This window comes from Lagenorhynchus albirostris, chromosome 3 (genome assembly GCF_949774975.1).
Source record: "Lagenorhynchus albirostris chromosome 3, mLagAlb1.1, whole genome shotgun sequence".
In the NCBI taxonomy this organism is placed as follows: domain Eukaryota; kingdom Metazoa; phylum Chordata; class Mammalia; order Artiodactyla; family Delphinidae; genus Lagenorhynchus; species Lagenorhynchus albirostris.
In genome coordinates this window covers 60923593-60941968 of record NC_083097.1, presented here as the reverse complement: position 1 = coordinate 60941968, position 18376 = coordinate 60923593, and the positions used below count along the sequence as shown (strand labels likewise).

The following is an 18376-nucleotide window of genomic DNA, read 5'->3' as shown; positions in this document are numbered from 1 at the left end:
AATGATCAACACTGGACAGAATCTCAGCAGGCTTTTTTCCCCTCAGAAATTGACAAGCTGATCCTAAAATTCATGTAGAAGTAAAGGGACCCCATAATAGCTAAAACAGTTGTGAAAAGAAAGAACAAAGTTTCAAGATTGAAACTTACAAATTTCAAAATTTACTACAAAGCTATAGTAATCAAGACAGTGGCACTGGCATAAAGGTAGATGTACAGATCAGTGGAATAGAACTGAGAGTCCAGAAATAAAACCTCACATATGTGGTCAATAGATTTTTGACAAGGGTGTCAAGACCCTCCAATAAGAGAAAGAATAGTCTCTTCAGCAACTAATACTGGATCTAGATATCTACATACAAAATAATGAAATTGGATCCCTACCTCATGCTGTAACCAAAAATTAGTTCAAAATGGGTCAAAGACCAAGATATAAGAGCTGAAACTATAAAACTCTTAGAAGGAATATGAGTAAATCTTTGTGTCCTCGGGTGATACAAAGTGTCGCCTTTGTGTCCTAGATGTGATAGCAAAAGTATAGCAACAAAAGAAAAAAATGATAAATTGGACTTCATCAAAATGAAAAGCTTTTATACCTCAAAGGATACCATGAAGAAAGTGAAAAGACAACCAATAGGATGGGAGAAAATACTTGCAAACCATATATCTGATAAGGAACTTGTATCTTGATTATATAAAAAGAGCTTTTACAAATTAACAATAAAAAAGACAACCCAATTAAAAACAAAGAATTTGAAAGACATTTCTCTGAAGAAGGTGAGCAAATGGCCAATAAGCACATGAAAAGAAGCTCAACATATTAGTCATTAGAGAAATGCAGTTCAAAACATAATGTGACACTATTTCACATGCACTAGGTGGTTAATATCTAAAAGACAGATAATAACAAATATTGGTAAAGATGTGGAGAAATTAGAACCCTCTTACATTGTTGGAGGGACTGTAAAATGGTACAGCCACCTTGGTAAATAGTTTGATAGTTCATCAAAATGTTAAATAGAGTCATTTGACCCAGCAATCTCACTCCTAGGTATTCCCAAGAGAAATAAAAATGTCCACACAAAAACATGTACATGAATGTTCATAACAACATTACTCATACTAGCCTAATGGTGGAAACAACTTAAATGTCAATGAACTGATGAATGGATAAAATGTGTATAACCATACAGTGGAATATTATTTGGCAATGAAAAGGAATATAGTACTGATATTAAAAAATCAGAGATTAGACACAGTAGGACGTCTTGAAGTACAAACTGCACTGATTATTTTTAACCCTTTTTATTCCAGCAGTTTAAAAAGCAACCCCATCCTCAGCCCAGGGAAGATTACCAGAACCTTTTCCTTTTTATTTTTTAATACATATTCTCTCTTGCCCTTGTGTTCACTCAGAGTTAATGGGTGGGGAGAGAACTATGAAAGGTGTGGACTTTAAAGTACTGTTAAAGGTAAAGGACTTCTACCAACCTTGAAATAATTTCCTGAGTCAAGAATTAGGAGGTTTGAATTTGAAAGATACATAAAAACTAAGGTCATATTTTCAGTTTTATTTAAAAAGCAGTTTACGTTAAGCTTGTGTATTAGTTGTCTATTACTGAGTAACAAATTACCTCAAAAGTTAGTTGTTTAAAACAATATCTCAGTGTTGGTGGTCAGGAATAGAGAGCAGTTTAGCTGGATGGTTCTGTCTCAGTGTCTCTCCTGAGGTTGCTGTCACCTTCAGGTGACTGGGGTTGGAGGTGTTAGGGGGTCAGATGCTAGGTGAGTTAGTGTTGGTTGGTGTCCAGAGGCCTCACTTCCTTGCCTCACTTCCTTGAGGGTAAAAAAAAGATGCCAGCCACAATTAAAAAAAAAAAAAAAGATGGATCCTTCTCCATGCGGCTGCTTGTGTGTTTTCAGAACTGTAGAGTGAGTGATCTGAGAGAGCAAGGAGGTAGCCACCATGTCTTTTATGACTTAGTCCTTTAAGTCACACACCATTCCTTCTGCCTCATTCTGTTCATTGGAAGCCAGTGACTTAGCAGAGCCCACATTCAAGGGGAAGAGAATCAAGCTCCATCTCTTGAAGGGAAAGGGTATCAACTTGTGGACATATTTTAAAACCACCGATGAATGCTTGAATTTCTAAACTGATAACTATTTCACATGAATTTTGCAGTGTTTAGCTCTTCTTCAGAGACTAGATGTTTGGCTTTCTGGTGGGAATGACCTCTGTGTGTGGAACCGAAAATTAGATCTCCTGTGTAAGACTAGTCACCTTTCTGATACAGGTAAAAACAAATCAAGGTAATTGTGAACCATGATAGACTCTAAAAAGACACAGTGAATCTTCAAAGAGACTTTCCATGAATACAAAGGAAATATAGATTTTCTTTTTAATTCTGAATATAAGATGTAGCCGTATTTCTCCAATTCAGGTTAAGGGTTGTGTAAAATATATTTCCATCTCAAGTTGAAAGGAAAAGATCCCCCTTCCTTTGGCTTCCCCTTCCTTTCTAACAGAATTTCTCAAAAGTGATCAAGAAAAACCCTTTCATATATGCTTCTGGGCCATGTCTTAAACTGAGTTTGATGAGCATGTTGACACCTGGAAGCAGATCTTTATGACTTTACAATAGCATTTTCTTTCTTTATTTGTAGGGTCATCAGACTTTGAATAGATTCCTAAGGATGACCTCATTTTACAGTTGGTTTTACTAAAGAAACTTCACTCACGTGCAAACTTACTAATAAAATTCTATTTTCTCAGAATTCTGTTGACATATACTTTTGGTTTTAATAGAAGAAAAATCAGTTTTGACTTATATTGATATCAAGGAACTTAAAAAATAAAAATTTATTCAGAGTAAAAATATTTAAGTATAAATGAGTAAATTTAAATGACAGTAACCTTGAAGTCATGTGATACACTATTATTTTTGTTTCTAAAAGTAGTGAAATGAACCCATGGACATCCTAGAAAGAATACAGGCATACCCTGTTTTATTGCACTTCGCTTTATTGGGCTTTGTAGATACTGCATTTTTTACAAATTGAATGTTTGTGACAGCTCTGAGTCATGCAAGTCTATTGGCACCATTTTTCCAACAGCATTTGTTCACTTTGTGTTTCTGTCACATTTTGGTAATTCTTGAAATATTTCAAACCCTCCACCAGCAAAAAGATTATGATTGGCTGAAGGCTCAGACAGTGGTTAGTATTGTTTTAGCAATGAAGTATTTTTAAATTAAGGTACTAATATGTACATTGTCTTCTAGACATAATACTTTTGCACATTTAATAGATGACAGTATAGTGTAAACATAACTTTTATGTGCACTGGGAAACCAAAAAATTTGTGTGACTTGCTTTATTGTGAGAATTGCTTGATTTTGGTGGTCAGGAACCAAACCTGAAATATCTGCAAGGTATGCCTTTGTTATTAAACTTCATTTACACTTCATTATTGGAACTAGTTTATCTCCACATGGGTATTATAAAATACCAGAAAAATAATATGATGTCTTAGCAAAACTAAATCCATACCTTACTAGGATTTACAGTTTAACTTCTCAATTCAGTGTTCAATCACTAGTAATCTTGTTTGAATCTAGAGTGTATTTTCGTGTTTACTATTATCATGAGTTATATCTCTTTATTTACATATACATTTTCCTTCCTATTTCTTATACTAGCCTGTGGGTATCTGTGAATTTTTATTTCATGAATTATTAGTAATTATGTTGTGAAATATTGAAATCAGGGCTAAAAACACCTTTTGTATGTTAATGGAAATAACCACCTATTATTGCAGTCCCCATTCCTGTTAGGAGTTATCTTTGAGTACTGTACATTAAGTAGTCAAAGTTTGCCCTGTTTATCAGTGTTTCAAGATATAGCAGAAATCTTTGAGGAAATCAGTTAGAAAGCTTTGAAAAGGCCTTAGGTTGCCACTGGTGAGCTTTTCATGATTTGGATTTAGCAGTACTCTTAGACCCTTATCTTATAAAGCTCCTTTCAGTAAGCCTTGCTTGATTTATGGACTGGCAGGGCTTTTAGAACAGTTATTACGTATTTGGAAATAAGCAAAGATAATCTTAGTCAGTCTGATGCAATGGAAGGAGGCTTGGACTAGAAAACAGGACATCCATGCCCTTTCCAGCAATATGTTCTGTGATTCTGTGTAATAAGTTGCTACTTCTGGATTAATGAGTTTCTAGTATTTTTATTTCATAAATAATTTAATAAACATTTTTTTAAACAAGCTGTTTTCTGCATCTGGAATTCTCCTCTGCTACCCCTTCCCCTGCTCTCTCTCTTCTACTTCTTGTACCACTCCTCCTCCCCTTTCTCCTCCACCACACCATCATCCCCCCGTCTTAAACATGGGAAAATAGAAACATACTGTTAAAACAGTATGTGGAGAAAAGATTTTGGCCAGAAATACTCCCCAAGTGGGAAGGTAAAGTAAATGAGTAGAATACTTTCCAAATTTGTGTATATGTTATAAATTACATATATATAAAATTACATATATTTTATAATGGAGAAGTGAACTTTTAATAAACAGGGTTTTTTGCCAACACATGTGGTGGTTCTAAATCTAATACATGAATATTTTTTGCTGACAGAAGTAATGTAACATATTTTATAGAAAGTAACGTAACATATCTTATAGAAGTTATGGTTACCCTAAAATCATTTCATGATTCAGCTATAAAAAGATACTTAGAATTGTATGCTTAATAAATGAAATGTGATGGAATGTTGAATCTGATTATTCTAGTAATAGAAGGAGTTTTGTAAATGTGTTGATTGATTATAAACATATTATTTGAAGGCCACTTTCCTAGCTGTTGACGGTTGGCTCACTCATTTACTGCCAGGGAGCCCACCCAGGCTTCTTAAATTTACATTGAGGAGCATGCCAATTTTATATCTCATTTGAGCTAGCCATCTTGTAAATGGTGATGATGATTATCTTAAGGGTTCCCTGGTAAATAAGTTCACCACAATAGTAAAAATATTCAAAGAGCATTTCCTACTCTTAAATCAATAATGTCTTCCAGAGGTCTCACCTACTTTTCACAAAATCATTTTCCATATGTAAGCAAGCACGGAAGTGTGATGTAGCAAATTGTGTGTGCTTTATAGTTACCATCCCCTTTATAGGAATGACCAACATAAATCTGAGAATGTTTTTGTTTTTGATGTAATCCATGAAGAAAATAATTTAACCTTCGTTTTATATGTTTTTGTGAAGGGATCAGTGCTTTGATTGAAATACCTAAGAACTGTGTTGTGGCAGCAGTTGGCAAAGAACTGAGTGAGTATGACTCTTTTTTTCTTTTATTTCTTCTTCTTTTTAAAAATTTTAAACTAGCCTTGTATACACATTTCAGAAAGACTAATTCAAGGGACATCTTTCCCGTCCCAGTCTTGGCCTCCTGGGATTGTCGAAGTGATGTGGAACCCAAGACATTTTCAAGATCTTAGGTCAGTTTTTTACCACACTTGGTCTAACATAGCCAAGTGGGCAAGGTAACCCCATTCCTCTGATGCTAGATAAGGCCATTTACATTCCACAGTCCTCTCTGTTGCTGATCCACACTCACACACTTACTTAGCAAAAACTTTAGCCACATAAAACAACTATCAACATTCTGGAAACTAAAAGCTTGAGTTGGGAGTGTTGGAGGAGGATTATTTGGGGAGTTCACTAAGATAGGAACTGTGGAGGTTTTGCCTCAGGAAGCCAGAATGGGGCCCATTTTCTTGTGGGGGAGTTTATGCCATTTCCCTCAGACTAGTGGGACAGCAGAAGGAGGGATAGCAACAGGAATTTTGTAAATGTATTAACTGATTATAAACATGCAGTTTGAAGGACACTTTCTTAGCTGTTGACTGTTGGCTAACTCATTTACTGACAGGAGCCTGCAGTAAAAAAAAACCTTCTATGTTCATTACCTTATGGATGAAATTTGGGTGCTGAGAAGTGATAGAGTAAGCACACTTCTTAAAAGCTGCTTTTTTCTTGAAGAATTTTTGTAGCCCAGAGGGCATTTGCTATTACTTGTGCTGCTGCTTCTAGAGACCAGCCTTGAGATTTGCTATGACCATCAGTTGGCATGTTTGCAGATACCAGTGAGCCATGAGTTAATTGTTCACCATTTATAAACTGTTGTCTGCAGGCTCTACTGCTTTGCAGTCACATTTCTCTTTCTTCAACTGAACTTTCTGTGTGTAATCATGTCTGAGAAGTAATTTTCTAGACCCTATGCTTATTCTTTCTTTACATAAAGTAATTTCTAAAGATATAATTCTGTGTTTAGTTTTTTTTTCTTTTTCCTTCCTTGCAGAAATTCAGTTTTCCCATGTTCTTTATTGACCTGGAAAGACGTCTAGCTTTTCCCTGCCTTTTTCCTCTGTGTCAATCACTTGTGTTTTGCTGGTTTTACTCTAACTCAGTGGTTCTTACATTTTAGTGTGCGTGAGAATGACTTGAGGACTTGTTAAAAACACAGATTACTGGGCCTTACTCCCAGAGTTCCTAATTCACTAATTCTGGAGTGGGGCCTGAGCTTCTGCGTTCTAACAGGTTCTCTGGTAGTGCTGAGGTTGCTGGTGTGGGACCATACTTTGAGGATGGCTGCTGTAAATATTTTGATCCACTTCTTTCCATCTCAGTACTGTTGCTCTATTCAGGTACTCATCTCCTTTTTTGCCTGCTCTGTTGTGATAGTCCCCTAACTTGTCTTCCTTCCTCTACTGCTTCTCAAATGCCTTCTCCTCTAGTTTAGTGCTTCCCAGATACATTTTCTAGTAGATGCTAGAGGGATCTATCTAAAATACAGGCTTCAAGACGATACAGATGCACTTATTTGCAAAGCAGGAATAGAGACACAGAGGTAGAGAATGGATGTATGTATACGGAGCAGGGGGCGGGGGATGAATTGGGAGATTGGGATTGAAATATATACACTATTGATGCTATGTATAAAGTAGATAACTAATGAGAATCTACTGTGTAGCACAGGGAACTCTACTCAGCTCTGTGGTGACCTAAATGGGAAGGAAATCCAAAAAAGAGGGGATATATGTATACGTATAGTTGTTTCACTGTGCTGTATAGCAGAAACTAAAACAACATTGTAAAACAACTATACTCCAGTAAAAATTAATTTAAAAAAAAAATGCAAGCTTCAAAGCTTCAGTGGCTTCCGATTGCCTACATCAGTTGTTTCTGAACTCTCAAATTTCTGATTAGTACAAAAGGTCAAACTTGTGGAGATCAACATAGAGTTGCCAGTTTTTATTTTGTTTAGTGAAAACATTAAAAATCCCAAACCAGAAACCAAACTACCATTTACCACCCTGATTTTATAAAAATAAGTTTTAAACAACAAAATATGAAGAACATGATCTCAGAAAAAAAGAATAGGACTTTAAATTGAATACATTTAGTTTTATAAAAAAAACTTATGTAGTCCTTATTTTTTCTCATTTTTGCTCCAGATGAAAGAAATCTTTGCCCTAGGGACCCATGTAAGGACACGAGTAGCCTACAAGTCCAGATTTTTCAACATATCAAATCATGCCCTCCATTATTTCCCTCCTGCTTCCTTTGAGTCCTGTATCACTTGCTTGTTAACACTGAATTGCTTGGGATTCCCCAACCTCTATGCCTTCATTTCTGTTGTCACCGTGTATTGGACTTGTCCTCCTACTTATTGTCCTCTTCGATCTGGCTAATTTCTAAAATAAGAGATTTTTATTGAATGAATTAGTGAATTCATTGAAATAGTAATAAAAGCAACACTAATGCCTCAACGGAAGTTAGAATATTAGCTAAAAAAAAGGAAGAAATGAAAGTTGGTTTTATTCTGAAAATAATTTATAAAAAATACAAATATTCTTTAAAACGAGGTTCTGCATTTTACTTAGTCTTATAAAATAAATATGTTGTGCCATTTTTCCTTATAAAAATAAGTTTTATTCCTTTAAATGTGCTATCTTTTCTAAGACTAAGCTTGTGCCCATGTACTTGGTTTTAAATGTTCCATACCAATTTCTCTTTTTCTAATGTGAGGGTTCCCCTCAACAGGAAATAGAATTTCTGTGTGCACTAGCTGCAGTGACTTTGAGGCTTTTATTATCAATAGCTAAGCAAGGCTATCAGCTCTGAGTACTCATCCTGGTTCAGAAGTCCAGGATTTTTCTATTAATCCTTTTTTAGAATTGACTATTGCTTCTCTTTTTTTTTTTTTTTTTGGTGGTACGCGGGCCTCTCACTGTTGTGGCCTCTCCTGTTGCGGAGCACAGGCTCCAGACGCGCAGGCTCAGCGGCCATGGCTCACGGGCCCAGCTGCTCCGCGGCATGTGGGATCTTCCCGGACCGGGTCACGAGCCCGCGTCCCCTGCATCGGCAGGCGGACTCTCAACCACTGCGCCACCAGGGAAGCCCTATTGCTTCTCTTTTATCTTCTGATCTAATTCATATTTGTTTTATTTCCTCGAAGTTATTACATATGTGACCCTTGTGAATACTTGTCTATAGAGACTATATTTATGGACTCATTGAGCAGTTTCACATTATCTTTTGTACTTTGCATGTTTTTGTTCAGAGGCTTCACGGTTGGTAGTGGGTTTAGAAGAGTTTTAATAAAGGAACAGAGCTCTGAGGACACACTCACTTGGGATTTTAGGAGATCATTTCAAACATCTCAAGCATTTGAAAGAAATATTTTAAAGTAGTATGAACAAGGCTGTCTTTGGAGATGGGTTTTTCAGTATTTTAGGTATTTCTCACTTAATGAAATGCTAGTTTTTGAGCAGAAATATAACTTTAATCTTTGACCATTTTAATAAAATTATATCTGTCTTTTCATTTAGTAATTTTCAGGCTGGTAGCACCCACAGAGGGATCACTAGGATGGGATATTCTTCAAGTTAAGCGCCTCCTTGATCACCAGGATAATATTCTCTCACTGGTTAATGTCAATGGTAAGGTCATTGTGTACGTGTTGATATTATGTAAAAATTTTTTAACTTTTTAACCTGTTTTGAACTTTAGTCTTGTTTTGTTCTAGAATTCTGGAATTACCATGATGAAAATAATGCTATTAATTAGTAGGGATTGGCAGTCTTTTATTTTCTGAGGTTTAAACCAGTGGAATTCATCAAGTTTCATAGATTGTTAGGTCTTAGATTTAGGCACAAGGGGAAGAATAGAGTTGGGCAGAGAAAAGGGATGACAGAGGAGAGAGCATACTTACCTCAGGTGCTGCTTGGTAGCTGTGGGATGATTGTTGTAGGCTATCAGTACTAATGCTTGGTAGCATTTTGACTTTTTTGTGTGTGTGTGTGGTATGCGGGCCTCTCACTGCTGTGGCCTCTCCCATTGCGGAACACAGGCTCCGGACACACAGGCTCAGTGGCCATGGCTCACAGGCCCAGCCGCCCCGCGGCATGTGGGATCTTCCCGGACCGGGGCATGAACCCGTGTCCCCTGCATCGGCAGGCGGACTCTCAACCACTGCGCCACTAGGGAAGCCCAACATTTTGACTTTTTTGGCAAATGGTCCTGGCTAGTTTCTCTTTGGAAGATCACACAGTACAAATTATATAGCACTCTACTTACAGTAGAATGAGCTGGATTCAAGCCAGTTGTAATTATGATTGAAGAGTCAGAGAATAACACCAAACTAAAGGTCTGCAGAAAATGGGTCATATCTGCCCTTCCTCATGGATGTGTGTGTTGGTTGTTTTTTTTTCTTTTTTTTTACTTTTTGGCCGCATGGCACGTGGGATCTTAGTTCCCCGACCAGGGATTGAACCGCCCCCCCCCTGCAGTGGAAGCACACAGTCCTAACCGCTGGACTGCCGGGGAAGTCCTGCCAGACTTTCTATTTGGCTTTATAATGATTTTAATGAGTTAGCTCCTGTGAGCCGAACCTGACATCAGATGACAGGATAGGATCACAAACCACAAATCCTGGGATTTAGCTACTTCACTTTCAAATAAAGTGACACCTTATATCATCAGAGCTTTCCTGGGTGATCTGTGTTCTGAGGTCAGATGGGAGGACTCCTGGGTGGCTTCAGTTTGATAGTCTGGAGGACACTATAAGAGGGTCCTGTAAGGATGCCATGAATATGATGTTGTAAGGGGACTGGACTGCACCCCCTGATCTGAGATCTGGGTTGGCTGTTTTTGAGCAATACTTTGTAGAAACATGAGGCAGAGGGAAAGGGGAACAGACAGCACTAAGTGTAGTCTCCGTTTGTATGCTGTTCAGTCACATTTTCAGATACATCAGTGAGAATGTCCCTTCCAGTTCCAAAATTTTCCTCTCCAATAGCCATTTGCTTGTTCAACCCAGCTGCAAGTCTTTCTGACGACTATATTATTAGAAATAATAATATTAGGAGCACCACTTTATTTTTCTCTGGGGGCTCCTTTTCTTCTAGCCATGATGGCAGCACAAAAGGCAGGTTCTTATTTGGAAGTCCCTCTGACACTGAGCCAGAGAAGCTCCAAGGCCCTAAAGCTGTTGAGAAAAGCACAGCAGTGTTTTGGCCATTACAGTGGTCATGCCTAGTTGTCCCATTTTAGAAGTGAAGTATTGGTACCAGGACCTGGCATGTTTCCTTAATGAAGGTGATGGGATGTTCCTGAGGTAGCCTTAACCTCATGGCACTTCTTTTGCTGTGTGATGTACAGAGAAGCTTATAACAGTTTAACCAAGAAAGCTTTCTTCAAGTATTTCTTTGCTAGCTTTTTAAGGGAAGGAAAATGGAAAGCTAAAGCAAAAAAAAAAATTGTTAATAAAAATTACAGAAAACCCCTAGTGCTTTTTAGTTTATAAATTCCATGATTATAAAATTACACTACAGACTATAAGTAAGCCAAAAGCATATTTAAGAATCACATATGGACAAGTAGTCTGGTAAAATTTGAGAATGATATTGTGACAGTCTTACCTCGTATATAGACGCATCTGCCATGCTGCAGGTTTTGGCAATCCTGAAATGATTATGTTGTACAAGTCCCAGTTCCACTTTCAGCCCTGCTTCTTTATCCCCACCAATTACCAATGAAAGATGTGGCCAGTTACTGGGTTTATAACTCACAGGAAAAGTGCATTTTCATTGAGGTGGCCCTAGGGCAACCTTAGAATGGTACAACAGAGAACTCCTACAAATGTGGATAATGAATACCAGGTTTGCCAGTGAGGTCTGAATGCCTGTGCAGAGATTTTCTAAGACAGACATACAAGATAACCTTGCTTATCTCTTCTGGCAAAAGGCTCTGGGTGCTGCTTCTTTATTTTATTCCTTTTCTTGTTTTGTACTGACAGCATGGTATGGTAGTCACAAAGTATTAGTACTTCTGAGGGATGGGTAGACAGGTATCAGGTGAGATTTTCATACTAAGTGACTTTTGATAATTGCATAGGATGAAAATCCATCCCTATATATAAAACACATCGAGGTTGTTTGGTGTGAAACATTTTGAATGACTAGTTTGGGATAATTTACATAGCAAACTATACTGACTCGGGTCAGTGCCAGCATTTTATTTTTAGTGAAAAATTCTAACTGGGCTCAGGTACTTTGCTATTACAAAGATGAATTACAGACACTTGGAGGAGATCAGAGCAGGCAGCTGTGTGGTCTCAGTAGGTTAACTCTATTATAATGACGCATGCAGAATTGGAATCTAGAAGGATCTTCACTTGTTACCGTCTCTGGTTCTTTTGTAGTTTGAGTGAGATTGGAAAGAGGAGGGAAAGGGATGGAAAAGAAGGTCATGGAAAGATTACTACTGTCTTAACGTTCCCACTATTAGAACTAGGAGCCTGTTTCTCTCCACAGATGAGAAATGAACTTAATTCTTCACAGAGAGAATTCTATAGAGTCTGTTAATAAACTATATAGAAATTGGACTTGGAACCAAGACAAAATAATATTTACCTGTATGATTGGTGGTAATTCTTTATTTCTATGAGATTGTTCATCTAGTTATTAGAGATTTCTGTCCTGCTGGTTTATTTGATAAATGGGATAATTAAATCGTAATTACTCATCCATGTATTCCTAAATTACAAGTAACTGGATGTTTTAATACCATTAATATGGAATAATACCAGGGGCTCAAAATAATACCAGGGACTCAAAGATAACATTTGATGTCTTTTTAAAATGGCTACACATTATTTAATTTGATTTTTACAATCAGCTTCATTTAATGCCTGAGAAATCCAAGATAGAAAAAGATTAAATGACTTTCTGAAGACCAACCACATGGCTAGTAACAGGCAGAGCCAAAATTAAAACTAGAGTTTCTAGACTCACAGTGCATTGTTCTGTTCCTCCTAAATATAAAGGAATTAAAATAAATTGCATTTCTTTAAGATAGTTTTTAGTCTCAGCAGTTGTACATTTTCTATTAAATGTATAATTTGTCAACTGTCTTAGTTGGCCCACTAATTTCATTTTTATTAAAGGCTTTAAAAACTTGTTATTGTGCAAATAATACATATGAGGAAACAGAAACATAAAAATGTAAAAATGAAAATGAAAATCATCCTACCATACAGCATTAAGTACAGGTTCATATCCTTCTAAGTGTTTTTCTGGGTGTATATATGTATGTATATGTGTATACATATGGTGTGCTTTTTGTAACAGTATGTCATGAATATATTTCTGTATTAATATAACATACTTTTACAACTTAGTTTTCAATAACAGCATAACTATTTCATTTCGTGGATGTTATTTATTTATTCGATCCCCAGTTGGATGTTTTAGGATACCTTTAGATTTTTAATACTATGTGTAACAGCCTTGTCACATATGTCTTTTATGTACTTTCCTCAGGATAAATTCCTAGAAGTGGAATTGTTAGATCCGGGTTTACAACTTTTTAAGGTTTTGATGTATATTACCAAGGATTGCAAAGATTACACCAGTTTATACTAGGGCATGAATAGTACGTGAGTGTGCTGATTCCTTATGCTTTTGCCGGCATCGGGTGCTTTCGTGTTTTATAATCTTTCCCGATTTGCAAGTCAGTAAATAGTATCTCATTGCTTTTAGATGTCTTTGATTATTAGGGAATTGAACGTCTTTTCACATGTTTACTGGCCATTTGTATTTCTTGTTTTGCCAGTTCAGGTCCTTTGCCCATTTTTCTGCTGGAGTGCTTATCTTGTTCTTAGTGATTTCTAAGAAGTGCTTATGTATCAAGTATAATCAACCTATTTCGACATCTAAATTGCAGACTTTTCCCAGAGTTTTGTCATTTAAATGTATGATTTGGGGGGACTTCCCTGGCGGTCCAGTGGTTAAGACTTCCCTTTCCAATGCAAGGGGTGTGGGTTTGATCCCTGGTCAGGGAGATTAAGATCCCACCCACATGCCTTGAGGCCAAAAAACCAAAACATAAAACAGAAGCAATTTTGTAACAAATTCAATAAAAACTTAAAAAATGGTCCACATCAAAAAAATCTTTAAAAAAAAAAGTATGATTTTGTGCTAAGCAGGTGTTTATTCATATCTCTTTCCCCAGCCTCCACTCTGTCTCCTTGAGAAGCCTTTTAGCACTCCATATTCATAAAACATTCACCTTTATTTTCCTCAGTTCTTTAAATACCTTTAATGTTTTAATCTGTTTGAAACTTATTTTGGTATATGTGAAATAACAGAAAATATATATATTGGTCGTTGCCCCCAGTTCCTGGCACAGAGTTCCTTAAAACTCTTGTAATTGCCCAAGAGATAAGAGCACAAGGAACATCTTTTGTTCTAATATTTGGTCTAATATTTCCTGACAGAGCTCCTTGGAATTTCCTGGGTGATAGGAGTGTCTTTTGTTCTAATGAGGCTACTCTTTCTTGATGGGCTCCTGGATGGGGGCTGGTCACCAGAAAGACCAAGCCATTATTAGAAGCTTAGAATTTTTGGCCACTGGCCACGCACCCCCGCGCAATTCTCCAGAGAGGGGAGAGGGGCTGGACGTGAAGTTAGTCATCGATCATGCCTATGTGATGAAGTTTCCATAAAAATCCCAACTGTACGGGGTTCAGAGAGCTTCTGAGTTGCCAAACACGTGGAGGTGCTGGGAGAGCAGCATGCTCAGAGAGGGCATGCGTGCTCTGCGATCCTTCCCACATACCTTGCCCTGTGCATCTCCTCCATCTGGATGTTCATCTGTATCCTTTATCATATCCTTGTATAATAAAGTAAGTAAACTTTTCCTGAGTTCTGTGAGCCATTCTAGCAAATTAACTGAACCTGATGAGGGGATGTGGGACTCTTCGATTTATAGCCAGTTTGTCAGAAACACAGGTAACAACCTGGATTTGCAGTTAGTATCTGAAGTGGGAGAAGTCTTGCAGGACTGAGTCCTTAACTTGGGGGATCTGACACTATCTCCAGGTAGACAGTGTCAAAGTTGAGTTGAATTGTAGGGACACTCAGCTGGTGTCGCAGAATTGCCTGGTGTGGGAAAACCCCACGCATCTGGTGTCAGGCATGTGGTGAGTGTGGGAGTAAAGGAGAAACAGAAGTGTAGCTTCTCTTCACTGTGTATGATCCAAGGTAAGGTTCTTTTGTTTTTATTCCCCAAATACTTAACCAAATAGTCCAGCATGAGGTATTTCTTTCTTCGCTGAATTGAAATGCAATCATTATCACATACTAAATTTCTAAGTAAGCTTGAGTCTATTTCTGATAATCTTCCTGTTTGGCTTGTCTAGTTACCTCACTGTTCTAAACATTGTGATTTTATAGAGCAATACTACTAGGCAGTTCATTCATTTTTATGTTTAGCTTAGGTAAATGGTCAATAATGAGACATCTATGAACTCTGCCTAGATTTGAGTTTTGTAACTGGCTCCCATGTTGGAGAGCTCATCATCTGGGATATCCTGGACTGGACTGTGCAGGCCTGTGAACGCAACTTCTGGGACCCATCTCCACAGCTGGACACTCAGCAAGAAATAAAACTCTGTCAAAAGCCAAATGACGTTTCTATTCATCATTTCACATGGGATGAAGAGGTAAAAAAAAAACAAAATTGAGAAAAATATCTATAATCTTGTCTCTTTTAATAAACCGTTTCTACTTTTAAAAATTTAATCTCATGATCCTATAGAAAGTTATCATTCCGTGTGTTCACGTTGTGCTCTAAAATGTTTTGATATTTTTCAAAGATTGCATCACTTGCTTTAAAAAAGAATTTTAATCTTAGCTCTTATCTTTGAGGCAAGGAAGTGATTAAATGGCCACAGATTTAAAAACCCTATTGAAATTTTGAGTTGGAGTAAATATTCCCACAGGATTTGAGGATAATGCTTAAAATTGTTCTAAGAAACACTTTGAGAAAGAATCCTTTTGAAGATTCTGGTGCATTTCCTGGAGCAGTAAAGGAAATTAAAAATTTCAGGAATGCCTTACTTTTAGTCTGCTGGCATCATGGGGCAAGATGATTGTGTGAGAATTATTGACTTCAATCCTTTAGGCCTTGGCAGTGATGCTCTTGAAGCACTTTACATCCTTTTTTGCAGTAGTAGATTAGTACCAATGGATTTCTGAATCTTGGCTCTGATCTGAACATCTCTTCTTTTAGCTTCAGGGGCTCAGAAAATATGTTTAAAATGGGGGTTCCTTTTCTAAATATAATCACAAGAAATGTTTGAGTTATAAACTTTGAGGAGAGGGGTTAGAGGAGGCTTTTACCTCACTTTATTTTGTGCCTTCCTGTACTGTTTAAATCTTCTAATTGTATGTGTTTTGTTATTTTTATTTAAAAATTCAGTAATAGTGTTCTGGATGGGGAGAGCATGGTCTGTTTTTTTGTTTTTGTTTTGGCTTTCTTTGCACCTCTCTTACCTTAAAAACAAAACAAAACTAAAACAGAGTAGGGTAAGAATAGGTTAAAGAACACTGTTATACCTAAAGATTAAGTTTCTTTATATCCCAATTTTATTTTTTTTTAAAAAAGTGAATATGATAGAAGACAGTAGTCTCAGAAAAGATGGAAACTATCTCTAAGAGTTGTAGCCCTAAAAATTTTATATGTATATATATTTTTATCTTTCTTTTTAAAAAAATTATTTATTTAGTTTTGGCTGTTTTGGGTCTTCTTGTTGCGTGCAGGCTTTTCTCTAGTTGCGGCGAGCAGGGGCTACTCTTCAGTTGTGGTGCGCGGGCTTCTCATCGCGGTGGCTTCTCTTGTTGCCGAGCACGGGCTCCAGGCGTGCGGGCTCAGTTGCTGTGGCTCAGCCTGCTCCGGAGTGCAGGCTCAGCAGTTGTGGCGCACGGGCTTAGTTGCTCCGCGGCATGTGGGATCTTCCCTGACCAGGGATCGAACCTGTGTCCCCTGTATTGGCAGGCAGATTCTTAACCACTGTGCCACCAGGGAAGTCCATATATATATATATATATATATATATATATATATATATATATATATTTTTTTTTTTTTTTTTTTTTTTTTTTTTGCGGTACGCGGGCCTCTCACTGCTGTGGCCTCTCCCGTCGCGGAGCACAGGCTCCGGACGCGCAGGCTCAGCGGCCATGGCTCACGGGCCCAGCCGCTCCGCAGCACGTGGGATCTTCCCGGACCGGGGCACGAACCCGTGTTCCCCGCATCGGCAGGTGGACTCCCAACCACTGCAACACCAGGGAAGCCCCATATATATTTTTAATTTGATACCTTTTTCTCACTTTTGTAAAAGTGTTTAAAGTTTTGCATTTTGTACTCTTTAATCTTAAAATTTTCGATTGGTGTTATTAACTGCTATAAATGCTTAATAAAGCATTAATAAAGCACTCACTTTTCCCTAATTTTCTTTGTTTTATCGGAGTTTTTTTCTTTCTGCAGGCGGGCCATTCATTGTTGATGACAAGTGGTTGATAGAGTGATTCTGTTGAGTAAAGGCTGCCCCAAAGCTTATTAATTCTCTAGTTGTGTTGATAATTTTCTTTGTGACTTTGGATAAATCATTTAAACTCTGCACAGATTTCCTGGTCCATATAACTAGTTTCTGAGGTTTCTCTGCATTGAATGTCACCCAGGACACTAGATTTTAGCAAGTTGGCTAGCTGTTCTCATTAATGCTCATGGCACTGGTCTTCAGCTTGCATTGCTACATGCAGAATACCAATCCTGAGGGTCAAGGGGATCATTCCAGATTTAAACTCTGGTAAGCCTTGGGGGGCATGTTTTGGTCGAGATGCTGTAGGTCTGAGTTGGCGTTGTAGCCTTTGAGGCTGCATGAGAAGTATTCTTTGGTGAGAACAGGTAGGCAAAAAAAAAAGGAGTTTTGAAAGGTCTTTCTACTGGCATACCAACTGAGTAAGAATGAATGATTCTAAGACAAGAGCTACCAGAAGTCTAGTGACTTGCAAAATAATTTTGGAAGCTAGGTGGTATGGTATGAGGCAAGAGTAAGGGACTGGAGTAACATGACCTGGATTCTAATATCAAACTCTCACGTCTTAATTTTTGTGTGATATTAATCTTTTTTTATTTTGACTTATTATTCTGGAAAATAGCTTTTCCTGCATTAATGAGATGTTGTGAGGTTGAAGTAAGGTAAGTATTGGTGAAAGTACTTTCAAAAGATTAAAGCTGCTTTAGTAAAAAGGTGTTTCTAATACTACATTTGGAAAAATGTTTTTGTGAAGCCACTGTATATATGCCACTATAGTATATGCTTTTTTGTATCCTTTATAGGTCTTGTGATGCTTAAGATGTGGAGTGCAAGTAATTTTGCTCACATTTTTCAGGCAAAAGAAGCTAAGTAGTTTTCCCAAGGATATAGTATTACGTGGATGAAAACCTAGGTTGTACCTCAGCAGCTCCACCTCCACTGCAGGCCAGTCTGTCAGCCACAGCTCCTTTCTCTGTCACATTTCAACGAGGAAGAAAGCGATGCTGTGGGGTATAATATACAACGCTTTCTCTGTATTAGCAGTTGTGTCCTTCCACCTTCTAAATGCTGAGCTTTCCTTTGTGCTTTGATATTTTTGGATTTCAGAGGGCAGTACAATAATTTGGGCTGAAGGCTAGGAATAGGGAAGGTAACAATGGCTTTCTGATCTCACACCAGGCCTGGAAATCTATTACACCAGGTAGTGGTAAGTACTAGTTTTATGCCCATTACTGAACTTCTCCCCCTCTCCCCCCGCCAGAATGTATTTGTTGCAGTTGGAAGGGGTTTATACGTCTATAACCTTCAAATGAAGCGTGTGATTGCCTGCCAGAAAACTGCACATGACTCCAATGTCCTGCACGTTGCCAAACTTCCAAACAGGTACAAGTTTCCGTCAGTTCTGTAACAGGTGAAAGAAATGCATAG

General features: G+C 37.7%; 1 protein-coding gene across 2 annotated transcripts in view; it reads left to right on the top strand.

Moving 5' to 3' along the window:
- WDR41 (WD repeat domain 41) overlaps positions 1-18376 on the top strand; it is a 45429-nt gene that overhangs the window by 21160 nt on the left and 5893 nt on the right. For both annotated transcript variants that reach the window (XM_060143158.1, XM_060143159.1), the window contains exons 6-10: positions 2182-2293; positions 5266-5328; positions 8895-9005; positions 14886-15070; positions 18210-18331. In XM_060143158.1, the coding sequence (XP_059999141.1) occupies positions 2182-2293; positions 5266-5328; positions 8895-9005; positions 14886-15070; positions 18210-18331 (593 nt within the window). The remainder of the gene's footprint in view (positions 1-2181; positions 2294-5265; positions 5329-8894; positions 9006-14885; positions 15071-18209; positions 18332-18376) is intronic.